Below are 23,874 nucleotides of genomic sequence, written 5' to 3'. Positions count from 1 at the left end.
TTACTTCCCCATGACAGCTGTTAGGATGAAATATGAAATGTGAGAGCTTTAGACAAAGAGAGTGAGAGACTTCAGAGTGGAATGAAGGAATGGTTACTTGGCATATGTAGAATATTCCTTTACTATAATTCTTGAGACCTAAAAATGCTTCAAATTTCAAATGGTTTTCAGATTTGGGAATATTTGTATACATGACAAGCTATCTCAAGAATGAGCCCCAAATCTAAACATGAAATTCATTATGTTTCCATCACAAACATTTTTATTAACATAGTCTGAGGTTGTACACATGCTTAAGACATTGTCTCATGTAGCCCAAGCAGGCTTCAAATTCACAATGTTGCTGTATTATCTGATCCTCAGAACCCTACCTCCTAAGAGCTGGACTGACAGGAGTACACACCACATCTAGTTTGTGCAAACTGGAAAGCAAACCCAGAGCTTTCTGCCTGATTTCAGATTAGGGATGCTCAAGCTGTATTGTGGATAAAAATTGGGCAGGATTTAGGGTAACAGGAATTCACTTCTTTCCTCTGGGACATTTTATGACAAACCTATTTTAAAATGAATTAGTATAGATTAATTGTAGTGATAAGTATTAATTGTACCATGCTGTATAAATGTCTTTTACAATAGAAATCATGTTAAATATTTTAGAAATGAAGCTAATAAACATTCAAAGTGTTGGTGTTTGAATTTTGGAGCCTCACCAAAATGATTCTCTCTAACATCTGGACTGTCTGACCAGCTGCCTCACTCAGACCACGACTTAATTTTTCATTCTCTTCTATCAAAGACTGATTCTTCTCCATCAGGGACTGTAGATTTTCTGATGGTTCCACACTAAAACAAAGAAAGTAAAATTTTAGAAAAATACATTTGATGGCCTGATTGGGGTAAAACTACATTACAAAAGGCCACCACTATCTATCCACTCAATCATGCAGCATATTAATGTATGAATAAGAAAAGCACCCAAGTACTTCACAATTTGGAAGAAGAAACAATTCAAAACCAGATAAGGCTTGCCGGGCGATGGTGGCGCACGCCTTTAATCCCAGCACTCGGGAGGCAGAGGCAGGCAGATCTCTGTGAGTTCGAGACCAGCCTGGTCTACAGAGCTAGTTCCAGGACAGGCTCCAAAACCACAAAGAAACCGTGTCTCGAAAAACAAAACAAAAAACAAAACAACAACAAAAAAACCCCAAAAAACAAAACCAGATAAGGCTATATAATAAGCATAACTAACTTTTTTTGGTTTTTCTTTTTTCTTTTCTTTTTTTTTTGAGACAGGGTTTCACTGTAGTTTTGGAGCCTGTCCTGGAACTAGCTCTTGTAGACCAGGCTGGCCTCAAACTCACAGACATCCACCTGCCTCTGCCTCCCAAGTGCTGGGATTAAAGGCACGCGCCACCACCCACCCGGCTTTTTTGGTTTTTCAAGACAGGGTTTCTGTGTAACAGCCGTAGTTAGCTCTGGAACTAGCTCTGTAGACCAGGCTGGCTTCAAACTCAGAGATACACCTGCCTCTTGCCTCCCCTCCCCACACGAGTGCTGGGATTAAAGGTGTGCCCCACCACTGCTTGGCTTCATGATTAACTTTTGTCATGGATCATAGTTTAGGATTTTTCTATTATTTGTGTCATGCAGTTTACGAAATGAAGGCTAACTATCTAAAATACACATTCTCCCATTCTTCCCACCCTTAACTCCTCATTAAGAATTAAGGAGGCCATGGACTCATGAACACGACTCTGGAAAAATATGCGTGCTCCGCAAGCACAAAGGCCCAAATTTGGATCCCCAGTGCCCTTGTAAGAAGCAAGGCATAGCTGAATGTGGTTGTAATTCCAGTGCTGGGAGGCAGAGATAGGACTGTGGATCTCACTGGTGGCCAGTCAAGTCTAGCCAATCAATCAATTCCAGGTTAAGCGAAAAAACTTGTTACAAAATTAAGGTTGACAGGAGCTGGAGAGACGGCTCAGTGGTTAAGTGAGTTTGTTCCTCTTGCGGAGGACTGCAGTTTAGATTCCAGAATCTACAGCAGACAACTTACAACCAACTACCTGTAACTCCTTCCTCTGGCGTCCAGGGAACCAGCACTCACATGCACACACACACACACACACACACACACACACACACTTACAAATAATAAATTTAGCTGAAAAAAGAGGTGAAGTGCTTATAAAGGAAGGTACCTAATGACAACCTCTGTCCTTCATACATGCATGAATGGGTGTTTGCACTTGCAGATGCACACATGCACAGACAGACAGACAGACAGACAGACTGAGGAAGTAGTGCTCAGGGAGCAGCTGTTCACAATCTCAGTAAATGACAAATGATTTCAGGAATACAACATGACCTCTCACCTAGTTTTAGACTTCAATTTTCAGAGATCTTAACTTCTTAAACTTGCTCTTTATCAAAAAGTTAATAGCAAGGCCACACAATAAGGTTTCTTATCACCCTGTTAAGACTTTGCCAAGACTCTTTAGAAGGAATGTTTCATTCAAAAACTATTAACATACATAGCATTATTTTAGAATGCTGTTTTTTATTCGCTTATCATTAAATTGAAAACTTCCATATCATTCAAGAAGCTTCAAAGTAGTGATACTTTTAACTCACTATTTTTTCCTAAAATATTTCTCTAAGTGGAGAAATCATACTTAAGAGAACTGTTCATTTTTCCAAGAAAAATTTAGTACTTATGAGAAGACTCTTCACTACAATTTGAGGTTAATACTGGAATATTTAAACATTACTAAAATATGTGAATACTTCCACAGTAGCATGTGCTAGGCTCTATAATAAACATTTATGTACATTAAATATTTCATTCTCACAACAGCCCCATTAAGTAGGTTCTTTTGTGATTCTCATTTCATGGTTGAGGAAACTAATATACAAAGAGGTTAAATAAGCCAAGGGCAAATAACTAGGGGATGATAGTGAAGGTGGGATTTAAAGTCAGCAATCTAGTTTCAGAGACCATACCCCAAGTACTACGCCAACTATATACTGTGAATATGTATTACTCTCATTGTAGCTGGGCAGGAAGAAATTGGGTGGGAGAGCCAGACTTGGAGAATTCTGGTTTGAAGGAGGACAGAGTTAGGGAGAGTTGCTGAGAGACACCGAGCGAACAAGACATGCTGGAGGACAGGTAAAGCCATTAGCCACGTGACAATATGTAGATTAGTAGAAATGGCTTAATTTAAATTGTAAGAGCTAGTAAGCTGTAGCAGCAGGCCGCTTGTTTGTTCCGGCCACCCAGCTAGCTTAGCCCTGAAATAATGGTGAAGGAGAGGTCTTTCTGTCTATGTGCTGCTTTCACTGGTTAATGAATAAAGAAACTGCCATTGTTTGTTGATAGGGCAGAACTTAGGAAGGCAGAGAAGACAGAACTGAATGCTGGGAGAAGGAAAGAGTCAGAAAGATGCCATGGAACCACCAGAAACAGATGCTGGAAATTTTACCCGGTAAGCCACTGCCACGTGGAGATACACAAATTAATAAAAATGGGTTAAATTAATATAAGAGTTAGCCAATAAGAAGCTAGAGCTAATGGGCCAAGCAGTGATTTAATTAATACAGTTTCTGTGTGGTTATTTTGGTTCTGGGTGGCAGGGATGAACAAGCAGTTCCCTCCTCCTACAGTTAGCAATAAACCTGAGCTATCAGCCTAGCATGTGTAATTAATATTAAGTCTCCATGTCAGTTACTTGGGAAGAGATGGGACATAAAATTCCACCTACAAATGGTACCCAGTGTCAGGCAATGAAGCGCCACAAAAAAACCTGAGAAATCTTTAAAAGGGCTCTAAATACACACAAAAAGAGCTAAACTTGGCTTTCTAGTTCATGTTTCTCATGATGGCAACAATGTGAAGACTTATCTCCTAGAAGCTGCCTGCGGACTTGAGCTGCCAGCCTGAGTTTTGCCAGTGTGCCATGAGCTAAACCACATTGGGTTCCTGTAGTATCTTACACAAGCTGCCATACAGAGAGTTGTCTCTCAGCCACTGCATGTGGACTTTAGCTGCTAATGCAAGTTCTGCCAAAGTGTTGCATGGATGGTTTGGGATTTTGTTCATGCAAACAGAAAAGATTACAGTTACACAGTAAAGACAGATTCAGATAGGAAAAAATGGGTTACAGTTTTGTTTAAAAATATACATAGGCTTGGGAGAGAAAAGAGTATGTATAGACAGCTATAAAAAAGAAACATAGGGTTTTTTTTTGGTTTGGTTTGGTTTTTCAAAACAGGGTTTCTCTTTGTAGCTTTGGAGCCTGTCCTGAACTCATTCTGTAGACCAGGCTGGCCTGGAACTCATCTGGCCTGGTCTACCTCCCAAGTGTTGGGATTAAAGGGATGCACTAGCAGCACATGACTAGTTTTAAAATAATAAAATAAAATCCTAAAAAGGGACTAAAGTAATACAAAAAAAAATAAGCCACATAAAGGTGGAAAATACAGAGTCTGGATCCCATATGTTCTTGTGTAGTCTTTAGATCTTCTGATTACTAATAAGAGAAGGAGAGCTGCTGAGTCACATTTGAATATGAAAGCTGCTAGATTAAACCAACCTATATATTTAAAAAATGTCTTGATTTCAAAATTTAAATCAAAAGATATGTTACCTTGGGGAGGATGTTATGCTTTTATTTCCACAGGCAATGAGAAGCTGTGAATTCATTTCAGGTTAAAGAAAACAGGTTTGATTAGGGAAATGCCCCTGAAATTCTGGCTACAGGTATTAAAAAAATTTAACCTAGAAGAACTAGTTAAGACACATAATGTGAGCCGGGCGATGGTGGCGCACACCTTTAATCCCAGCACTCGGGAGGCAGAGGTAGGCGGATCTCTGTGAGTTCGAGACCAGCCTGGTCTACAGAGCTAGTTCCAGGACAGGCTCCAAAGCCACAGAGAAACCCTGTCTCGAAAAACCAAAAAGACACATAATGTGTTTTTTACCTGCTTAAACATAAAACAATAAAATCATCTTTAACTGACTTGCACACATCACATATTTCATATATATATATATATATATATATATATATATATATATATATGTTACCTTTAAAAGTTTATGTATTTTCAGAACAAGGGGACTGGACACTAATACAAACGGATGGCCCAGATAGTCCAACATCCCAGAACACCTGTTACAGTCTCCTCAAAATTCTGCATCGAAAACAGCTTTGAGGCTACTGGCTGAGATTACCCAGTCTCACAAACTATTCCAGCCAAGACTTAACAATTATTCTGGTTGTCTCAAGGTGCCCCCAAAGATATCAGCATCCATAAACAATAGGGAGTAGTCTAGAGAACGACATCCACATTCCCCCAAAATGGGTTATAAATTTTTATTATCTTTTAAGGGGGGGTTGGTTACAAGTTCTTATTGGTAATGGTCAGGAAAAACGCTGAACAAAGATTAGATACAAGGATCTCTTTCTGAAAAGAAAAAGGGGGATATAGATATGATAGGATAAAAGGGTAGATTATGGAATCTACTTTTAAACCAAAGAAAAAACAACTATTAATTTCAAAATATTTTAATTGGTATGGATTTTGTATACTGACACAAATTTAATTTTCTTATATGGTATGTATAAGTCTACTCTTATTTGGAGTATTATATTTATGCATCTCCTTTAAAAATATAATTTATAATGAAGAAATACAGATTAATAGTCATCTATAAGTCCAACTTATATCAGGCATGTTTTCAAGGTCATACACAGATATATTTAGACAGATAAATGGTTTTCAAACACTTCAAAGGCCTATAAAAATAGCATTTAATATGTTTAATAACCTAAGGTGACTTTTCATGACAGTGAGACACATTTGCTCCTGGTAGGACCAATTTACTTCAGAGAAAATAAAGGGCATGGAAGAAACTCCATATGGAGTTTGCCTTCCTAATGGCAACAGACAGCTGTCTGGGCAAAAAACTGCCCTTGCTTCAATTGCTGACAGTATTCTGTTCAAACTGGACCAGGAGAACGCATACAAAAAAGGTAACTGCCAAACTTTGCCAAGACAAGGTAGAACAGTCCTTCAAAATACCCTGTTTTCCAGAAAAGCCTGGCAGGTCCACTAGGCCTGTAAGCCAAAGTTGAATGCTCCAATGTTACAGAAGACCCTAAGGTGATTGTTCAGACAGCCAGATGTCCCTGTCATTAAGTAACATTTTACACTTCTGGGGTCTTTGATGGAGTTGAAGACTAGTTAGTTATAATTATAGTTTTCCTTAGTTATGATAAAAAGGTAAATTAGAGGTAAAACTTTAGATTCACCATGATAAGATAGATAGAGTATTTTCTCTAATTTTGCCAAATACAAATGGACTATATATTGTACCTGTAATTCTTGCTTGATAACTGTTTTTGTTACATATAGTTTTACTAAGTTACAGTTAAAGCCTTCCTTTTTAATTAGACAATAAAGAAATGCTATGGAATAATCTCTCTGTACAGTGTGAATATGTATTACTCTCATTGGTTAATAAAGAACTGACTCGCCGATAAATGGGCAGGAGAGCCAGACGAGGAGGATGCTGGGATGAAAAAGGGCAGAGTCAGGGAGAGTTACTAAGAGACACAGAGGGAAGAAGACATGTTGAGGATAAGGCACATGGCAATATACCTATGTATCTACATATATATGTACAGAAAATACTGCACATAAAAGCTCTCAGAGTAATAAGAAAAAGATGAATTCTCCACAAGATTGTAACAAAAGCAACACCAAACCACAAAATAAAGTGGGACACCCATATTATGGGAAGGGCTTAAAGGAGTAAAGCAGAAAGCAGGATTTGGACCAGGCAAAGATAAGACAAAAAAGAAAACACACTGAAAAAAAACCCAACAAAAAAGCATTTCTTATTTCACATGTTATTTAGTTGTCCATGCTAGGAATTCAAATTTGCTAAGCAAGTACAAGCAGATACAGAAATAAGAATAAAGGTTCCAGCAACACAGATCCTGGAAAAAAAAAGATACACTCTAAGGAAAAAAGCTAAAAATACTCAATATGTAAAATGTACTTTTTGTGAACTGCCATACGGCATGTCTAAAAGTACAAATATACATTGTTGAAAAAAGCATTTTTATAAAATATTGAATGATGAATTGTATGAATCATTGTTTCTTGTAGTTTATTTTAAAGTTTTATCTCTCTACCTACCTACTTTATCTATCTATCCACCCACCCACCCAACCAATTACCTATTTGTGTATGGTGTGGGAGGATGACACACATACATGCTATGGCACATATGTGGAGGTTAGAGGACAACTTACAGGAGTAGAAACAGCTTGTTTCCTTATATCCCATGGATTTCAGGGAGCAAACTGAGGTTGTCAAGCTTGACAATAAGCATCTTTATCAGCTGTGCCAACTCAATAGCCTGAGTCTATTGAATTGCAAAACATGAGTACTACAAAAAACATGTTTAAGATATTTTATGTTTATGTGTACATCTGCCTGTGTGTACAGGAAATCTGGGTGCAGGTGCTTGCAGAGGCCAGAAGAGGGTGTATTATTCTCTAGAGTCACATACAGGTAGTTGTGAACCGCCCAACGGGGGTGGTTAGGAATCAAACCCTGATCCTCTGCAGGAGCAGTATGTGCTCTTAATCAGTGAGCCATCTCTTCTGCCCCAAAGCATCTTTTATTTTTAATTTTGGGATAAGGAAAGACTTTAAACTATGAATTGAAATTCAGAAGCCTGAGGAGAATATGAGTGGTATAACCACTTTAGAAAACAGTTTTACTGTTTATTAAGTTAAACAGATATCTCAGTACCCATGAGGCAGAGGCAAGAGGATCTGGTCTACACAGTAGTGAGTTGCAAGTCAGCTGGAACAACATAGTGACAGCTTACCTCAAAAACAAAAACAAACAAACAAATAAATAAAACAAATGACCTAGCAATTTCATTCCCCAATAAAAATGTCAGTCCACAGAAACACTTGCAAATGAAGATACACAGTGGCACTATTCATAAACAATTTAAAAGTCTATAAAATGACAAATAGTGTAGTATATCCAGATATGGCATACTATCTAGAAACATATATATGCTTTAATATGAATGAATCTTAAAAATAACATGAAATAAGTCAAGAAAAGTCAATATACTGTATGAGTCCACATATATGAAATGTCTATAGTAAGGCAAATATTTACAAACAATGAGCAGATTAGTGGTTTCCTTGTGGTGGATATATAAATGTGAGTAATACAAAATGGGTAGAAGATATCTGTCTGGACATGTTCTAAAACTGCATTGTGGTAACAGTTGTTTAACTGTGTAAATTTAATAAAAATCATTGAGTAGTATGTGTAAGAGGAGTAAACTTTACGGTGTATAAAAGATCTTAATATAGCTGGTAAAATCCACAGGCAGTAAAAAAGATTGATCCATTTTAATACATAAAAGAAAAAAAAAAGATCTGATGGCACAGGCCTGTACTACAAGCTACTCTAGAGGCTCAGGAGGATTCCAAGTTCATGACCTGCCTGGGCAACTTAAAAAAGACTCCTTCTTAAAATCAAGACTATGAAAAGGCCTGGACATAGCTCAGCAGTAGAACAGTCAGTCATCTAGTAATATGTGAAGACCTAGGTTGATACCCTAGTACTGCAAATACACATACACACAAAACAAACAAACAAAACCCAAACAAATAACAACAAACCCATGACCTAAGATAACAAAATAAAAGACTAATGATAAATTAGAAGAAAATATTTGTAACATATACCACAAGGGGCTAACATAATAAGCAAAGAACTGATTAAAATATGCAGGCCCAAATTAGGGTTTACTATCATTCAAAAAGCATCAAAATAAGAGTTAGTAAGAATATGAAGGAACTAGAAGTTTTGTCTACTACTAGTGAGAATGTAGAACAGTACATTACCTATGAACAGTATGGTAGTTTAGTTATAAAATTAAAAGCAGAATTAACACAAGATTTAGCCATTCTAATTCTAGGTGCATACTCAAGGGAATTGAAAGCAAGGGTATACCTGCTGTTTGAGCTTATCAGTTGGTCAGAATTCCAGAAAAGGAAGCAAGGTTAGGTGATTAGAAATGGACGAACCCACTGCTACAACAAGGAGTAATATAGTTGAGACTTGCTTTCCTCCCTAGGCTGGATCTGAGGCTCTCAGATTAGAAAGAGAGCTAATAAGCTCCCAGGAAAGGCAATACTAGCATTTGTTTCTTGTTTAAACGTTTTTCTCCTGGGTGGGATCTGAGAGTGGACCTTGAGGCTGACGAGATCATGGAGTTCTACTTTATTGTTGACAATTGGATGCTAGAGTCTTCTCACTCCCTGGAACAGACTCTAGAGTAGGGTCTAAGGGTAGGCCTAGAGGCTGGCCATCTAGAGGTTTGTCAGGTAGTACTTTAGCACTTTCTATTTCTGGGAGTTGGAAGCTCATCTTTGCAAGTGAACTATGCTATTGCCTTATACCTCTGAGGCCACTACTGTGGCAGGCACAAAAATGTACACATTTATCCTTTATGTCTCCCTGCTTTTCTATCCAATTCCATGTCACGAAGCTTTGTAGTTTCTCCTATATTTCCTGTTCCCTGTAAAGTCATGCTTGAGTAGGCGTACTCAGGAACATCTTGGAATGCTAGGAAAGATGGGTTTCTCTTTCCTCTCTTAGAATCATCAGTCCTGGGAATGCTCCTCTGTGTCACTGTGTGCTAACTTGGGAGGAGTCCAGATCACTGCTGCCTGAGAATGTGGCTGGGAGAGTGATTCCACTGAGGGGCTGAAAACACTGTTCCCTGCTGGATTCAAGATGTACTGTAAATCTGTTACTAGGGACATCAGTGGCTGGATAGAGTTGGAAGGAATGGGTAGAGTTGAGAAGAAAAGGCCAATTTAGAGTTAGTCACATATTCAATCTTTGTGGACTTAAAAATATTTAGGCATACTTAAGATACAATTAAATTTACCCATTAAGATGTAAAAAAATACACTAAAATCTATAGTGCTGGAAGAAAATCAAAAGTATCAGTAGAAAACTGTGTTTTTTAATACACATACAATCTAGATAGATACAAAAGTGTAGATGAGTGCATGTGTAGGTTATTATACATGCAAGCATTTCTGAGTCCTACCCACCAAGAAGGCTCAGGGGCAGTGATACCCCAGCAACAGAGAGCACAGCTAGAGAAACCACACAGATCTTGGTTTCTAAACACCAGTTTCCAATACAGGAAACCAAGGCTCCTTGGAGATATGGTTAATTCCAGGCCTGGAACAAAGAGACTCATTTGTAATATCTTGTTTAAATGCTCGAACACTTGATGATTTGTTAAAGGACATAAGAGTCCATCTGAAGGAACTCTGAATGGACAAAGAAATCAACCAAATGATAACTATGGATGTTAACCCAAGAATAAATATTCATGAATCTATGTATATAACTAAGTAGTCAAATAAATAAGTAGATGGCAGAGACATCTCTTCCTTAAAGGAGCATTCTAATTAATACATTTCTGGGTACAGAATCTATGTTCTTTCCATTACATAAGGATAACTACTGAAATCCTAAGTAATTGACAAGGTTGGCAGGATCACTTCCTGGACATCAAGTGTCCTGAGAAACTACAAGCTATCAGAAGAAAACAGTCAACAGGCAAAATACCCTCTAGAAGAAAACACCTTTAAAATTAATCTATGACTTACTTTATGCTTCCAGGCAAGGTACCTCCATGGGCTTGTAGCAACAAGACCTGCAGTTGTTGGACCTGGGAGATGCAATAAAAATAATCAGCTAATTCACAATCAAAAGCCACTTCTCACTTGGTGTGGTGGCACATATCTGTAATTCTAGCTCTTGAGAAGCTAAGAAAGGAGGATCAAAAATTTGAGGCCAGCCATGGCTACACAGACAGTTTCTGAGTTCCCAACCAGAACAGGATACATAATCAAGACTCTCAACCTCAATCCACGAAATAAGGCCTAACCCTTTGTAATGAAGTCACTACAACTAGCAACAGGATAATTTTACTCAATGCCCATGAACCTTAAGTACACCTTAAGCACTTAAGTATATCTTATGTGGCATCTGTCATATAACTGTTTGAATAAATAAACAAGTAAGTAGATTAGAAGATGGGCATTTTTTTGTCAATAGAAATAGACGTAAGAGAAAATAAAGGGACAGATTGAATGTTGTTTTATAATTCAGAAGACCCAGCATGCAGGTTATTACTTGTATTTGCTACATAGACCTTGAATAAGAAAAAGGAAGAAGACATTAACATATAGTCACTATCACTGCGGAGGAAGGCTGGAGGAGTGAGCACTGGACAGATGGGAATACAGTTCCAAGTGGAAATCAAGTCCTCTTTCCTCTAGCATGCAGGAAAACTTGACTCTTTTAAACCTGCATCAATAGGGCCAAAAATGGTATTGTGTACCTTTAATCTTAACAATCAAGAGGCAGAGGCAGGCTGATCTCTGTGATTTTAAAGTTAGCTTGGGCTTCATAGTGAGTCTATGCTAGTCAGGATCACATAGTGAGACTCTGTCTCAAAACAAACCAAAGCAAAACAAAATACAAAAACCCTACACCAATACTTGAGCATAGTGGTGTTCACCTGTAATCCCAGCACTAAGGAGAGAAGAGGATCTTCAACTACATAAATGTCCAAGGCCAGCCTCTGCTACGTTGTGCTACATGAGTCTGTCTAAAAAAAAAAAAAAACCAATCGAACTAACCAACCAACCAAACAGCTAACCAGAAACCCTCAAAACCTTCCACATCAATACAATTCCTGCCTTCATGGTTCCTGTACTAGGACTGTGAGCTGCTCTACAGTCATATGTATACCACCACAAATTTACAAAGAGACAGATACCTTTCTATTTCTGTTGAGAATGATTTTAAGCCATGTGTGGTCTCTTCCAGTCCTCTCTCTATCTTATTCCCCAACTGCTCACCATTAGAAGATGATTTGTCCTTAGTTGCTGTTTTCCTTTTCAGTCTCTCTGGATTAAAGGCTCTATCATACTTAAAAAACAAACTTATATCTCTTTGCCCTTGATTACCCGGCCATTGCCTTTTCTCATTTTGCCTCCTTGGATGAAAAGCCATTCACTTTCACTTATCTACTATTCTATCTACTTATCATTCACTGACTGGCTCTTATCACTCCCGACTTCACAGTAGTTGCCAACAGCTTCCCTGACGATTCTTTATACTTCTTAGTAAACTTGTTTTTATGGCAACACTCCTTGAAGGACTCTTTCCTTGGTTTTGGTGACATCATTGATTTTCTTCCTGTCTATTCTTACCTGTTTCTCCTTTATCCATTCTTTAAGAGCTGGTATTCTCAAGTTGTAGGTCTGGACCTCTTCGTTTGGTTCTTTAGCAAACATTCAGTGATTACTCCATGTGTGATAACACTTTGTTCTCACGTACTCACTAAGTTCAGATATTATCTAAATGCTAATGCTTTTAGAGATGCCTCTTTACTCTTCATCTGATACCCTCTAAATCAAGCCTATGTAGTCAGCAATATTTGAGTATTTCTATACACATTCCCTAAACACCTTTCAAGTTCAAAATGACCTAAACTAAATATATCATTCCTGTTTTCATGTGCAACTCTGGTTTTCCATCTGCTTTCCTTATCAATATGATTTTTTGTAATTCAAGGAAGAAACTTGAAAATCAAATGTGGCTCCTTCTACCCACTTCTTTTCCTACATTAACTTTGCAACTAAGCAAATCCCAATATACTTTACTTCTTGTTCTTTGTCCTCTACTTCTGTGACCGTTCCTTGATTTTTATTGCTACGGTCTTTAGTACAGACCATAGTTCTCACCCAGGTTATTACAAAGCCTGTCTTATTTTTTTCTTTCTAGCCAGTCATCTCTCATCTGTTGTTACTGTACAAAAACCAAATTTCCTTCAAACGCATTTCATCAAGTTATTCTCTTACTTAAAATCTGTAGCCCTTAATACTTTCCAGTTCCAAGCTCTTTAACAGAGCATATTAAGGAACTCCAGGATTTGAGCCCTGCAAGACGTTCTTGCTTCATCTACTCTTCACTTTTTTGTTTTGTTTTTAAAATACAGGGCTTTTCTGTGTAACAGTCCCGGCTGTCCTGGAACTCACTTTGTAGACCAGGTTGGCCTCAAACTCACAGAGATCTGCCTGCCTCCCAAGTGCTGGGATTAAAGGCATGCACCACCACCATCCTTCTTACCCTTCACTTCTTATCAGTAAAATACCCAATGGCACCCCCTAATATTAAAGGGATAGCAAACACCGTATTAGTATTATTATTTGACAAATATAATTAGAACAAAGAAATAGAAGCTAAATCATTCCATTCACATACTTTGTAACTTTCCTATAAAATCTTATACCTGTTGCTTAAGATGATTAACTTCAGCTGCCTGGGGATCAATATTAATAATAGGTTTGTTCTTGATTTTTCTTGCTCTGTCAGCATAGCGAAGGGTATTTAATGTTTCCTCTAGATTAGAATCAGCAGGACTCACACAGGCTATCATAAGTGTATGGCTATTGCCTCCTAGAGAATCTGGAAAAGAACAATAAGGGATAATGAAAGGAAATAAAATCAAACAAGTAGGTTGCAAGCAAAAGCTGCCTATTTGGGCTGATGACTTTGAATTCATAGATGAAAGAAAAAATCTTAGGGACACTTGATTTGGCTTTGATTTTATTTTTCAGAACTATTTGGCTTTAATTTTAAAAGCATTCTAATTATTGTTTGAAAATTTCACACATGCATACAATATATTTTGATTCTATTCACCCCACCCATCCCAGATCAACCATCTGACCCTTCCTAATTTCATCTCTTTTTATAGTTCAATGATTAAAATTTATGCTGCATATATACTCATGGGTGTGGGGTCATTTACTGTGATAGCTACAAATTTTTGATTTGTTTCAACATAAGAATAGTAAAACCTCAGATGCATAAAATGATAGAGATTTAGAATCCTATTTTATATGCCACTAGACTCAAGAGAAACTATGAGTTCAGCAGTTAATCAGGTTTTAAAACCAGGCTTGGCTTAGGCCCATTACAAGCCTCTACTGAGATTAAATATTCCTAGGATGCCCTGTCAATGAAGATTTTAACTCTCCAAAGAATTCTTCTTAGCATACTGTCAATTAAAGAAAATGAAACCAAGTTCATTTTCAGATGCAAGGTCCTAAGTACAGATGGCATTCTATAGATTCCTTGGCTCTCAAAGCCATCTGTAAAGACATTTTCTCATTCTCTTAGAAATCTGATTGCCAATAGCTATTTCATCTTTTCATCAATTAGCTGTGGATGACAGCCCACTAGTGTTTTGCCTGTTTCACCTTTGCTTTCTCCACACTATCATTCCAAACTACCCTCTCTTATTTTAGAGGCACTTTGGACTTACCTTGAAGCAGACGAGTCAGCTTGGAATCCCTGTAGGGCACAAAGCTACCCTTTTTGTCATCTCCAAGAGCACTGATTACATTTCCCAAGCACAGGAGGCCCCGGTTAATGTTAATACCTAATAGTAGGAAAGAAAATTTAAACTTCTTGGGAAAACAGCTAACAAATATGTACATTTTTTTCTGATAAAGGAAAATACTTCATAGAAATATCACCAGCAATACTAAGGAAATGTCTTAATTCTATTCATTTTTCCGGGAGTGCTGCTTCTTAGGAAAGCTCAGGGGCAAAGGTACAAATGTTAGGTTCCTACAATTGAGTGCATTGCACTGACTGTTTCTCATGGAAACAAAGCGGAGACAGGTAACAATTGCTATGACAACCACCATATACACAGATAGTAAAGTAACCTTTTGTATCCATTATGACAATCTTTAAAGTAACACTGTGAAACCAGGTTTATAACTACTTTAACAATCTTACCATTGTTTTCATTTAACAGGTAAGGAAAGTAGTTCAGATGTTAGATGGCTTCCCTATATACAAATAGTAAGTGGTAGGCATGAGATTCCACTTCAGAATTTCAGCCAATCGGGCTGGAGAGATGGCTCAGAGGTTAAGAGCATTGCCTGCTCTTCCAAAGGTCCTGAGTTCAATTCCCAGCAACCACATGGTGGCTCACAACCATCTGTAATGAGGTTTGGTGTCCTTTTCTGGCCTGCAGGCATACACACAGACAGAATATTGTATATATAATGAAAAATAAATATTAAAAAAAAAGAATTTCAGCCAATCTTACGCTTTTTGTACCACATTGGAATATCATACTTCTTGTTGCTTAAAAAAGGTAAAAATTACTTTTCTACTTTACTATCTACTTTTCTTTTAAAATAGGGCCTCACTCTATAGGCTGATCTCCATTCATTGCAAGCTCTTCCACCAGCATCCTGAGAAGGGCTTTTCTATTTTCTACTTAATTCAAACACTCTCAAAATCTTTCAGGTCTGTCTAAAGCATTTGTCTTCTCCCACTGTTACATTTACAGCCCAAAGGCTTTATAGGATGATGGTTGAGTCCATGGGCTTTGGTGTCATGTAGACCTAGATTTCTAATCCTGGTTCTGTTACTGTCATAGGATCATAGGTAAAATGCTTTGTAAAATGAGGCAACTCTATCTACTTTGTTGGGTTGTGGAAGGAATTATATGAGATGTTGTAACTAAAAGGAAATTAAATGTTAGACAAATAATACTTTGGTTTAAATGTTTTTGTTTCCTTCAAAATTCATGTTGAAATTTGATCTCCAAACTTTTAATCTTGGCACTCCACGGCAGAAGCAGGAAGATCTTTGTTGAGTTCTAGGGCAGCCTGGTCTATATATTGAGCTCCAAGATAGTCAGGGCTACATAGAGAGATCCAGTTCCAAATAATAATAATCTTAACAATGCAAAAAAAGAGGTTAAGGGTGTGATAGTACTGTTTCTACCCTCATGGATAGAACAGATCTAGCAAGACCTTTTAGTCTTTCTGCCATGTGAGGGCACAGAGAGGGCAACCTTATTAGATACCAATTCTGATAGTGACATCATCCTGGCATTCACAGATTTCAGGTGTAAAAACATAATTTCTACTGTTTATGGATTACCTATCCTAAGGTAGATTGTGAAAGTAGTACAAGTAGTACAGATGAACTATGAGAACTTGTATCATTACTGTTAGCTCTACTTAACTTTATACTTATTCAGCCATACTTTGGATTCCCTTATAACGTGAAACAAATATATTTACACAATCCTATTATAGTTTAGATATAAAATGTCCCCAGAGGTTTTATGTTGAAGGTTTCCTCCACAGTTGGTAGTGCCATTGACAGGTGATTGGGAATTGAACTCAGGACCATGATTGGACCATGACAGCCCTATCTGTATCAATGGACTAATCCATTGATGAGTTCATAGTTAAATACACTACTAAGAAGCAGGGTCTAGCTGAAGGAGGTAGGTCCCTGGAAGCATGGTTCTGAAGGACATATCTTTATTTAACTTTATTTTATGTACACTTGGTATGAAGGTGTTAGATTACCTGGAACTGGAGTTACAGACAGTTGTGAGCTACCATGTAGGTGCTGGGAACTGAACCCAGGTCCTCTGGGAGAGGAGCCAGTGCTCTTAACGGCCGAGTCATCTCTCCAGCCGCATGAAGGGTATATCTTATCCCTTCCTATTCTGCTGATTCTGTTTTCCAGAGATGAGGTGAATCATTCCTCCCCACAATGGCACGTAACCTCGCCACAGACTCAGAAAAGGACTAAGAAACATTAGACGGAAACTTTAAACTTGGAGCCAAAAGATAGCTTCCACCCTCTAAGCCAACTTTCTCAGCAGTCTTGTTCATGATGAAAAACTCCAAAATCCTCACTGACTACATCTTTCATGAACCTTATTTTCTCCTTTCTCGTGACTACCAATTTGAACCTAACATCTCAGGATTAGCTTCTTGGGGGCATTTCAGTTTTGTGTTCTCAAGCACTCAATGCTCCTATGACCTGCCATTTCCACCAGAGCTCTATTTTTTTTTCTTAATTTTTTTTTATTTGCTATGTATACAGTGTTCTGTCTGCATGTTCACCTGCAGGCCAAAAGAGTGCACAAGATCTCATTATAGATGGTTATGATCCACCATGTGGTTACTGGGAATTGAACTCAGGACCTTTGGAAGAAAAGTCAATGCTCTGAGCCATCTCTCCAGCCCAACAGCTTAATTTCTTTCTCTCCAACTAAAATAAGACCTCTCTTCCCACACATATTAGAAAAATATCTTACCCATCCAGCCCCTCTTACCATAGAGAGGTGTGTGTGTGTGTGTGCGCGCGCATGTGCGCGCGCACATGTCTGTATCTCTGCAGGTTGCAAGACTGAAGGAACAATATAAACAAATGAGTTGAATCCATTACAACCATGCTATTGATCTTAATTGAACCCGTGGTCAATTGATGATCTTGCCTGGCTAATTTAACTCACGTGGCAGCTATTCTAAACATCATTTTCAAAACTACAAAGCTACCTTCATTCTCTATTAGTAGATTTCATCAAAAACTTCACAGAGATAATGTTATACATGAAAGCTCCCTAACCTTTGTCCTCTCTACTTTATGCTCTTTGCTGTTACTTATTCCTTTGCTTTTGCACCTATTTTGGTGAAAACAACTATCATTACTATGAAGTCTCTGTTCTTTACCTCTGTTCATATTTCTAGTCCCTTTATTGCCTCTGAGACCCAGATGCTTTGATCTATTTTCCCATTCTTAAACCTTCAGTTAATTTCCCCCACTAACTCCTTCATATATATCCATATATACACATTTCCCTCATTTACATCAAAAACAGTATTCTTAAAAATCAATCCCTTTGTTTTCTTTTTATTGCCAGTTGGAAAAATGCAGCACGTTGCAGAGCCCTTTATTTCACTCAGGAAGGACCTGCTGAGATATAGCAAATCTGCCTGCAGTACAGGTAACTAATCCCCACATTATCCCTCTGCTTTCTATTTCATTTTATTAAGATATTAAAATGGAGACTGCAGTGGTCGTGTGTACACCTTGAATCTCAGCACTTGGGAGACAGAGGCAGGCTGATCTTGGAGTTCCAGGACAGCCAGAATTATACAAAAAAATCCTGTTTTGAAAAAAAATTAAGACATTAAAATGGTAAATTCTTGGCAAACAAAAAACAACAACAAAAAACCCCCCAAAAAACAAAAACAACGACATTGTTTGCAGAGCCTTAAAAGCTCTGGTCAAGGTGGCTGGAGAGAAGGCTTAGCAGTTAGAGCACTTGTTACTCTTGCAGGACCTGGGTCTGATTTTAGAACCCATATTGTGACTCACAATATTCATCACTCCAGTCCCAGGGGAGCTGACACTAGGCATACACATGGTATGCATATATATATATATATATATATATATATATACATTCATACACACACACACACACACACATATATATATATGCAGACAAAACACTCTTATACATCAAATAAATAAATCTTTAAAAATGTTGTGATCAAGGATGGTTAAAAAAGTTGTTCAGATAAAATTATGTGATGAGAAGTCCTTTTAAAACTCTGCAAGACTGAAAAAGTCCAAACAAAAGGAGAGTTGAGAATATTATTCAGTACCACTTCATACTTATTCATTATGGCAAGAAATAAATAACAAAGGGGAAGTTTTTGGATTTAAAACAGAAATACAACTTCACAGCTACCAGAGGCACATTACAATAGCTTCAAAAGAAGGGTACATCTGTGGTAGGGAAGAGCCTGGCTGGGAGGAAAATGAAGCAGTTCTATATAGAGTAGTTCTCAACTAGGCAATTTTGCTTATTACTGAACAGCAGACAATTTCTGGAGATAGTTACTGTCACAACTTGGGGTGAGAGTGGCACATGTTTCTAATAGGAAGAGGCTAAGAATTCTGTTAAGAATTCTACAAAAGTACAAGAGAGTCTTCTGTTTTGTGTTAATTTCATTGGTTAAATAAAGAGACTGTCTTGGCCCTTTAATAGGACATAAAATTAGGTAAGCGGAGTAAACAGAACAGAATGCTGGGAGAAAGAAGCTGAGTCAAGGAGTCGCCATGATTCTCCTACCGGACACAGACGCAGGTTAAGATCTTCCCTGGTAAGACACCTCGTGGTGTTACAGGGATATTAGAAATGGGTTAGATTGATATGTAAGAGCTAGCCAATAAGAGGCTGGAACTAATGGGCCAGGCAGTGTTTTAAAATTTCCGTGTAATTATTTTGGGTATAAAGCTATCTGTGCGGGCGGCTGGGTGGCAGGACACAGCCCCGCCACTCTTATTTCAAAAGAGCTCCCTACAAAGTAATTTAATTCAAAATGTCAACAGTACCACAAGTGACAAATCCTGGTTAACATGAAAGGAAAATTATGCATGGATAAAAGTCAGGTAGACTGGCTGAAGAAGTTGCCCGGAAAGACTTAAGTAATAGCATAATATGGTTGTGTTCTCCAGTCAAAAAGGAATGGATCAATCTGTTACCAAAACAGATTTTAAAAATTACATACGACTTGAGATGTAGCTCATTTGGTAGAGCGTCTCTCTAGCATGCACTGCAGGAAGCCCTGGGTTCCACATCCAGGACTGCATAAACCCGCATGGTGGTAAACACCTGTAATCTCAGCACTAGAGGGTAGAGAGGCAGGAAGGTGAAGAGTTAAAAACCATGGCTATAAAATAAGTTCAAGGCCAGCCCGAGATGTATATGGTTCTAAAACAACAATAAAAACAAGCAAAGAACCTTACAGAGGTAACCATTCAAAAAGTGGGAAGAGCATTTGATTAGGAGACAGAGGATCTTAACTAAAACTTGGCCTCAGTCACTTACCAACAAATTTCAAATTTTCTCCATAAAACAGTGGCAATCTTTTCCTTGGATCATGAGAGTATGATAAAAATAAAATGGCATCCGTTGAGAGCCATATACAAGTAATTCATGTTAAAGGGTAGAAAACCTTAGATAATCTGGCTATTTGCTAAATCATATGAGGCTGAAATCCTGTATCTACTCTGATGACAATTACATCACCCAGAAGGAACTACAACTGATTACAGACAAGAATACTTTTGCTTTCAAGATAACACAGAACTGACTCTAGAAGTGGACTGATAGAAATCTGGTTGCAGGAGACTAAGGAACAGACAAATGTCAGTACCTGAGATTTCATAAAAATCATCTCTAAAATTCAGGAAAGAATGATATTTAAGATGCCAATGTTATGAAGTATAAAGGGAAATGAATAGGAGTCTTTTCAAAAGAGAAAATTCAAGTTGGCAAGATAGCTCAGTGGGTAAGGGTGCATGATGCCAAGACTAACAACCTGAATTCCATTCCCCAAACCTACATGATAGAGAGAACTGACACATACTGTCCTCTGATCACACATGTGTCATGACATGCACATACATATACATATGAATAAATGCTATTTTTAAGTTAAGATTAATAAAATTATAATTATCTGCACATAAATTAATTAAAATCATTGAAGATGATTTTAGCTAGAAATTCTGCTCTTTAGAGTTGTGAAACTACAATACCCATCCCCTGTTTTCAATCATTCTCTATCTATATTATGCAAGGCTTTCTGTATCTCTATTAAATGTTGGTATTCCCTTATAACCATGTTATAATCTTTTTAGTCTATACTCCTTCTGTTTAACCTCCTCCATGCCTAGAGTTCCAAGTATCTACTACTATCAGGGCCTGAAAACTGTATCCACAAACAGGGCCTTTTCCCTGATGTCCAAATCTGTACTGTGAGTGCTCCCTGACTATCTTGATTAGACTAGGGCACTGCACAAAAGACCTGAACAGAACAGAATCTGCTTAGCTGCACTCTTACTCTATTTCCAACACTGTTCCTTTTCATTGTCTCACCTTTAGAAGGTCATGCAATCAATAGCAAATCTGACACATCCTAGAGTCTCCCTATTGTTACCCCCACATATCCAAGGCTTTTATTCACCGCACATTTGGTGGATATGTACAGTCTCTATCACTGTGCTAGTTAGCTTTCAGATATATAAGATGAATAATGATATCTACTTTATAGGATTATTGTAAGAATTATATGAGGGGTTGGAGAGATGGCTCATCAGTTAAGAGCACTGCTTGATTGCTCCAGAGGACCTGGGTTCAATTCCCAGCACCCACATGAAACTCACAAATGTCTATAACTTCAGTTTAGAGGATCTGGCACCCCACAGACGTGTGTGTGTGTGTGTGTGTGTGTGTGCGCGCGTGCGTGTATACATATCATATAGGCAAAACACCAATGTACATATAAATAAATCTTTTTAAAAAGTAATTAAATGAGTTGATTTTTGAGAACTTCAGCCTAAAAGGAGAGGTTGACATACAAAACAAAAACTGACAGTGTAATACTAGAGTTCACAAGGTAGCTAGCTAGCTGAATCAATGAGCTTCAGGATAGATGAGAGATTCTATTTCAATACAAACAGAGAGAGTAACCAAAGCACATACCCCAAATCTATCACAGGTCTCCACACATACATACCCATGATGTGGGATTCCCCTCTGTATGCTATGAACATGTTTTATGAGAATTGGTTAATAAAGAAGCTACTTTGGCCTATGGTAGGGTAGAATACAGCTAGGTAGAAAAACTAAATTGAATGAAGGGAATAAGAAGGCAGAGTCAACCAGATGCCATGTAACCACTGAAGAAAATAGATGCTAGAATATTACCAGTAAGCCACAGTTTTGTGGCAATACAAAGATTAATAGAAACAGGATAGTTTAAGATTTAAGAGCTAGCTAGGAATACGCCTGAGCCATTGGGCAAACAGTGCTATAATTAATATAATTTCTGTGTGATTATTTGGGTTTAGGAAGCGGGGAAAAAAAGTGTAGTCTCTGTCTACATACACCCATCTGAACTCACACCCCTCTACATTCACAGACTGGGTGGTGGCTAGAGAGATGGTTTAATGGTTTAGAGCACATTCTGCTCTTATAGAGGACCTACGTGTCCCTAGCATCCAAGTCTGGTGGTTTAGTTACTTCAGAGTCAGAGGAACCAAAGCCATCCTCTGGCCTCTCTGGGAAGCTGCACTCATGTACAATACCCAAAGACATACAAGCATACACATGATTTTAAAATAAAATAAATATTCTATTTAGCAAGTATATCTCTCTGTGTACATGTGCCTATGTTCAGGCACACATGCCTTGGTAGACACGTGGAGATCAGAGGGCAGCTCTCTTACTACTTTTCTCTTGTCACCTTGTGGGAACCAACAACTAAACTCAGATCTTTAGGCCTACCTCTTCTAGTCACTGAGTAATCTTACTGGCCCCCACACAGAGATTCTTAGAGTGAGTGACTTAGTCAGTATCATAAATTTGAACTTATAACTTGAGAGGTAGAAACAGGAAGATTGAGGGTACAAAGCTAGCCTTGGCTACCTACTGAGTTTGAGGCCAGGCTGTAATACATACTCTGTCTCAAACAAACAAACAAACAAAAATAAATAAATAAATAATATAAATGCATCTAAAACCCATTTTGCTTTGCAATATTTTGATAATATTTTAAAATAATGTGTATATGGGGGAACCAAGAGAATTTACACTCAAGTGCCTTGAAAGCCAGATGTTGGTTTAAGCTAGGGAGGATGTAGTTGAAGGGGAAGCCCTATTTACTGCTGATGGGAATGTAAACTAGTATGGCCACTATGGAAGCCAGCATGGAGGTTTCTCAAAAAACTAAAAACAGAACTACAATATGACCTAGGTATTTTTGAGTATGTACTCAAAGAATTCCATATTCTACAAGAGATATTTGTACATCCATGTTTATTGCAGCTCTACTCACAATAGCAAGGAAGTAGAATCCATCTAGATGCTTATCAACTGAAGAATGAATAGCAGAAATGCTGTACATATTTATACAATAGAATTATATTCACCTGTAAAAACCCGAGTTCTATTCTCAGTACCAGAATCAACATACAGTCAGGGAGCATGTGTGCTTGATGTAACCAAGTTTCTGAAGGCAATGGGAAGGGGAGAAAACCCAGGAGAGAACACTCAGCTGTAATGCTACTGAGATCTGAATCAACACAACTATGTAGACAGTTATGAGTTACAGATGACAACATAAGTTGATGGATGTGGACTGAAAATACACAGGGGCCAGAGAGTGACATTACAGTTCTCTGTCACTATAGAATTTTAAGACAAAAACCCTATGAAATCATTTTTAAAAGGCAATGTCTAAACCTTCAAGACAAATTGGGCTTTAAAGAAAGGCTGTGTTAGAGACAGTTTGATTGTGAGGGTAGGGTAGGGGCAGGCACACATTGGGTTCTCTGCAAGAGGAAGAGAAGGCTGTGGAGAACATATACAGAAACTGAGCATGTTGTGGGCCACATAGCTTGAGTGGATAGTGTGGGTAGGGAAGCTATGAAAGACAGCAGAGGAGCTAGGCTAGAGCTTGGGGGGGGGGGGGGGGCAAAGGGTCTGGAAGGACAAGTGGCAGTGTTTAAAGTTCATCCTGTAAATAGGACATGATACTTCAGTTTGTATCTGGAACAGGTATCATACGCAAAGTGGCATTATAAGAAGCTTGGTCTAGCTATAGTATTTGGAATGGAGTGCCTTTTAATGGTCCAGTCAGGAAGCTCTTTTCCAGATGTACAGGATGATGCTATTAACTTGGCAGAACCAACAGGAACAGAATGGAAGTGGGTGTATCTCCACACTAGTGCTAAGAAAGAACGAACAGCAGGTAGTGGGTACTCATTCCTAATTGGGGAGATCATGCTGAGTATAATAATTAACCTAATGGAACAGCA

At 38.1% G+C, this 23,874-nt stretch overlaps 1 protein-coding gene across 1 annotated transcript in view; it reads right to left on the bottom strand.

The window, feature by feature from the left end:
* The window catches only part of LOC121443301 (chromosome-associated kinesin KIF4-like), a 105,234-nt gene that overhangs the window by 45,791 nt on the left and 35,569 nt on the right, over positions 1-23,874 (bottom strand). The window contains exons 7-10 of the mRNA XM_041645004.1: positions 14,474-14,590; positions 13,436-13,611; positions 10,740-10,801; positions 711-843 (exon numbers count right to left, since the gene is read on the bottom strand). Coding sequence (XP_041500938.1) covers positions 711-843; positions 10,740-10,801; positions 13,436-13,611; positions 14,474-14,590 — 488 coding nt within the window. The remainder of the gene's footprint in view (positions 1-710; positions 844-10,739; positions 10,802-13,435; positions 13,612-14,473; positions 14,591-23,874) is intronic.

Source organism: Microtus oregoni, unplaced genomic scaffold, assembly GCF_018167655.1.
Source record: "Microtus oregoni isolate MIOR12 unplaced genomic scaffold, Mior012 000104F_ref0000108, whole genome shotgun sequence".
In the NCBI taxonomy this organism is placed as follows: Eukaryota; Metazoa; Chordata; class Mammalia; order Rodentia; family Cricetidae; genus Microtus; species Microtus oregoni.
Note: the sequence above shows the minus strand (reverse complement) of the source record. Positions and strands in the feature narration are given on the sequence as shown.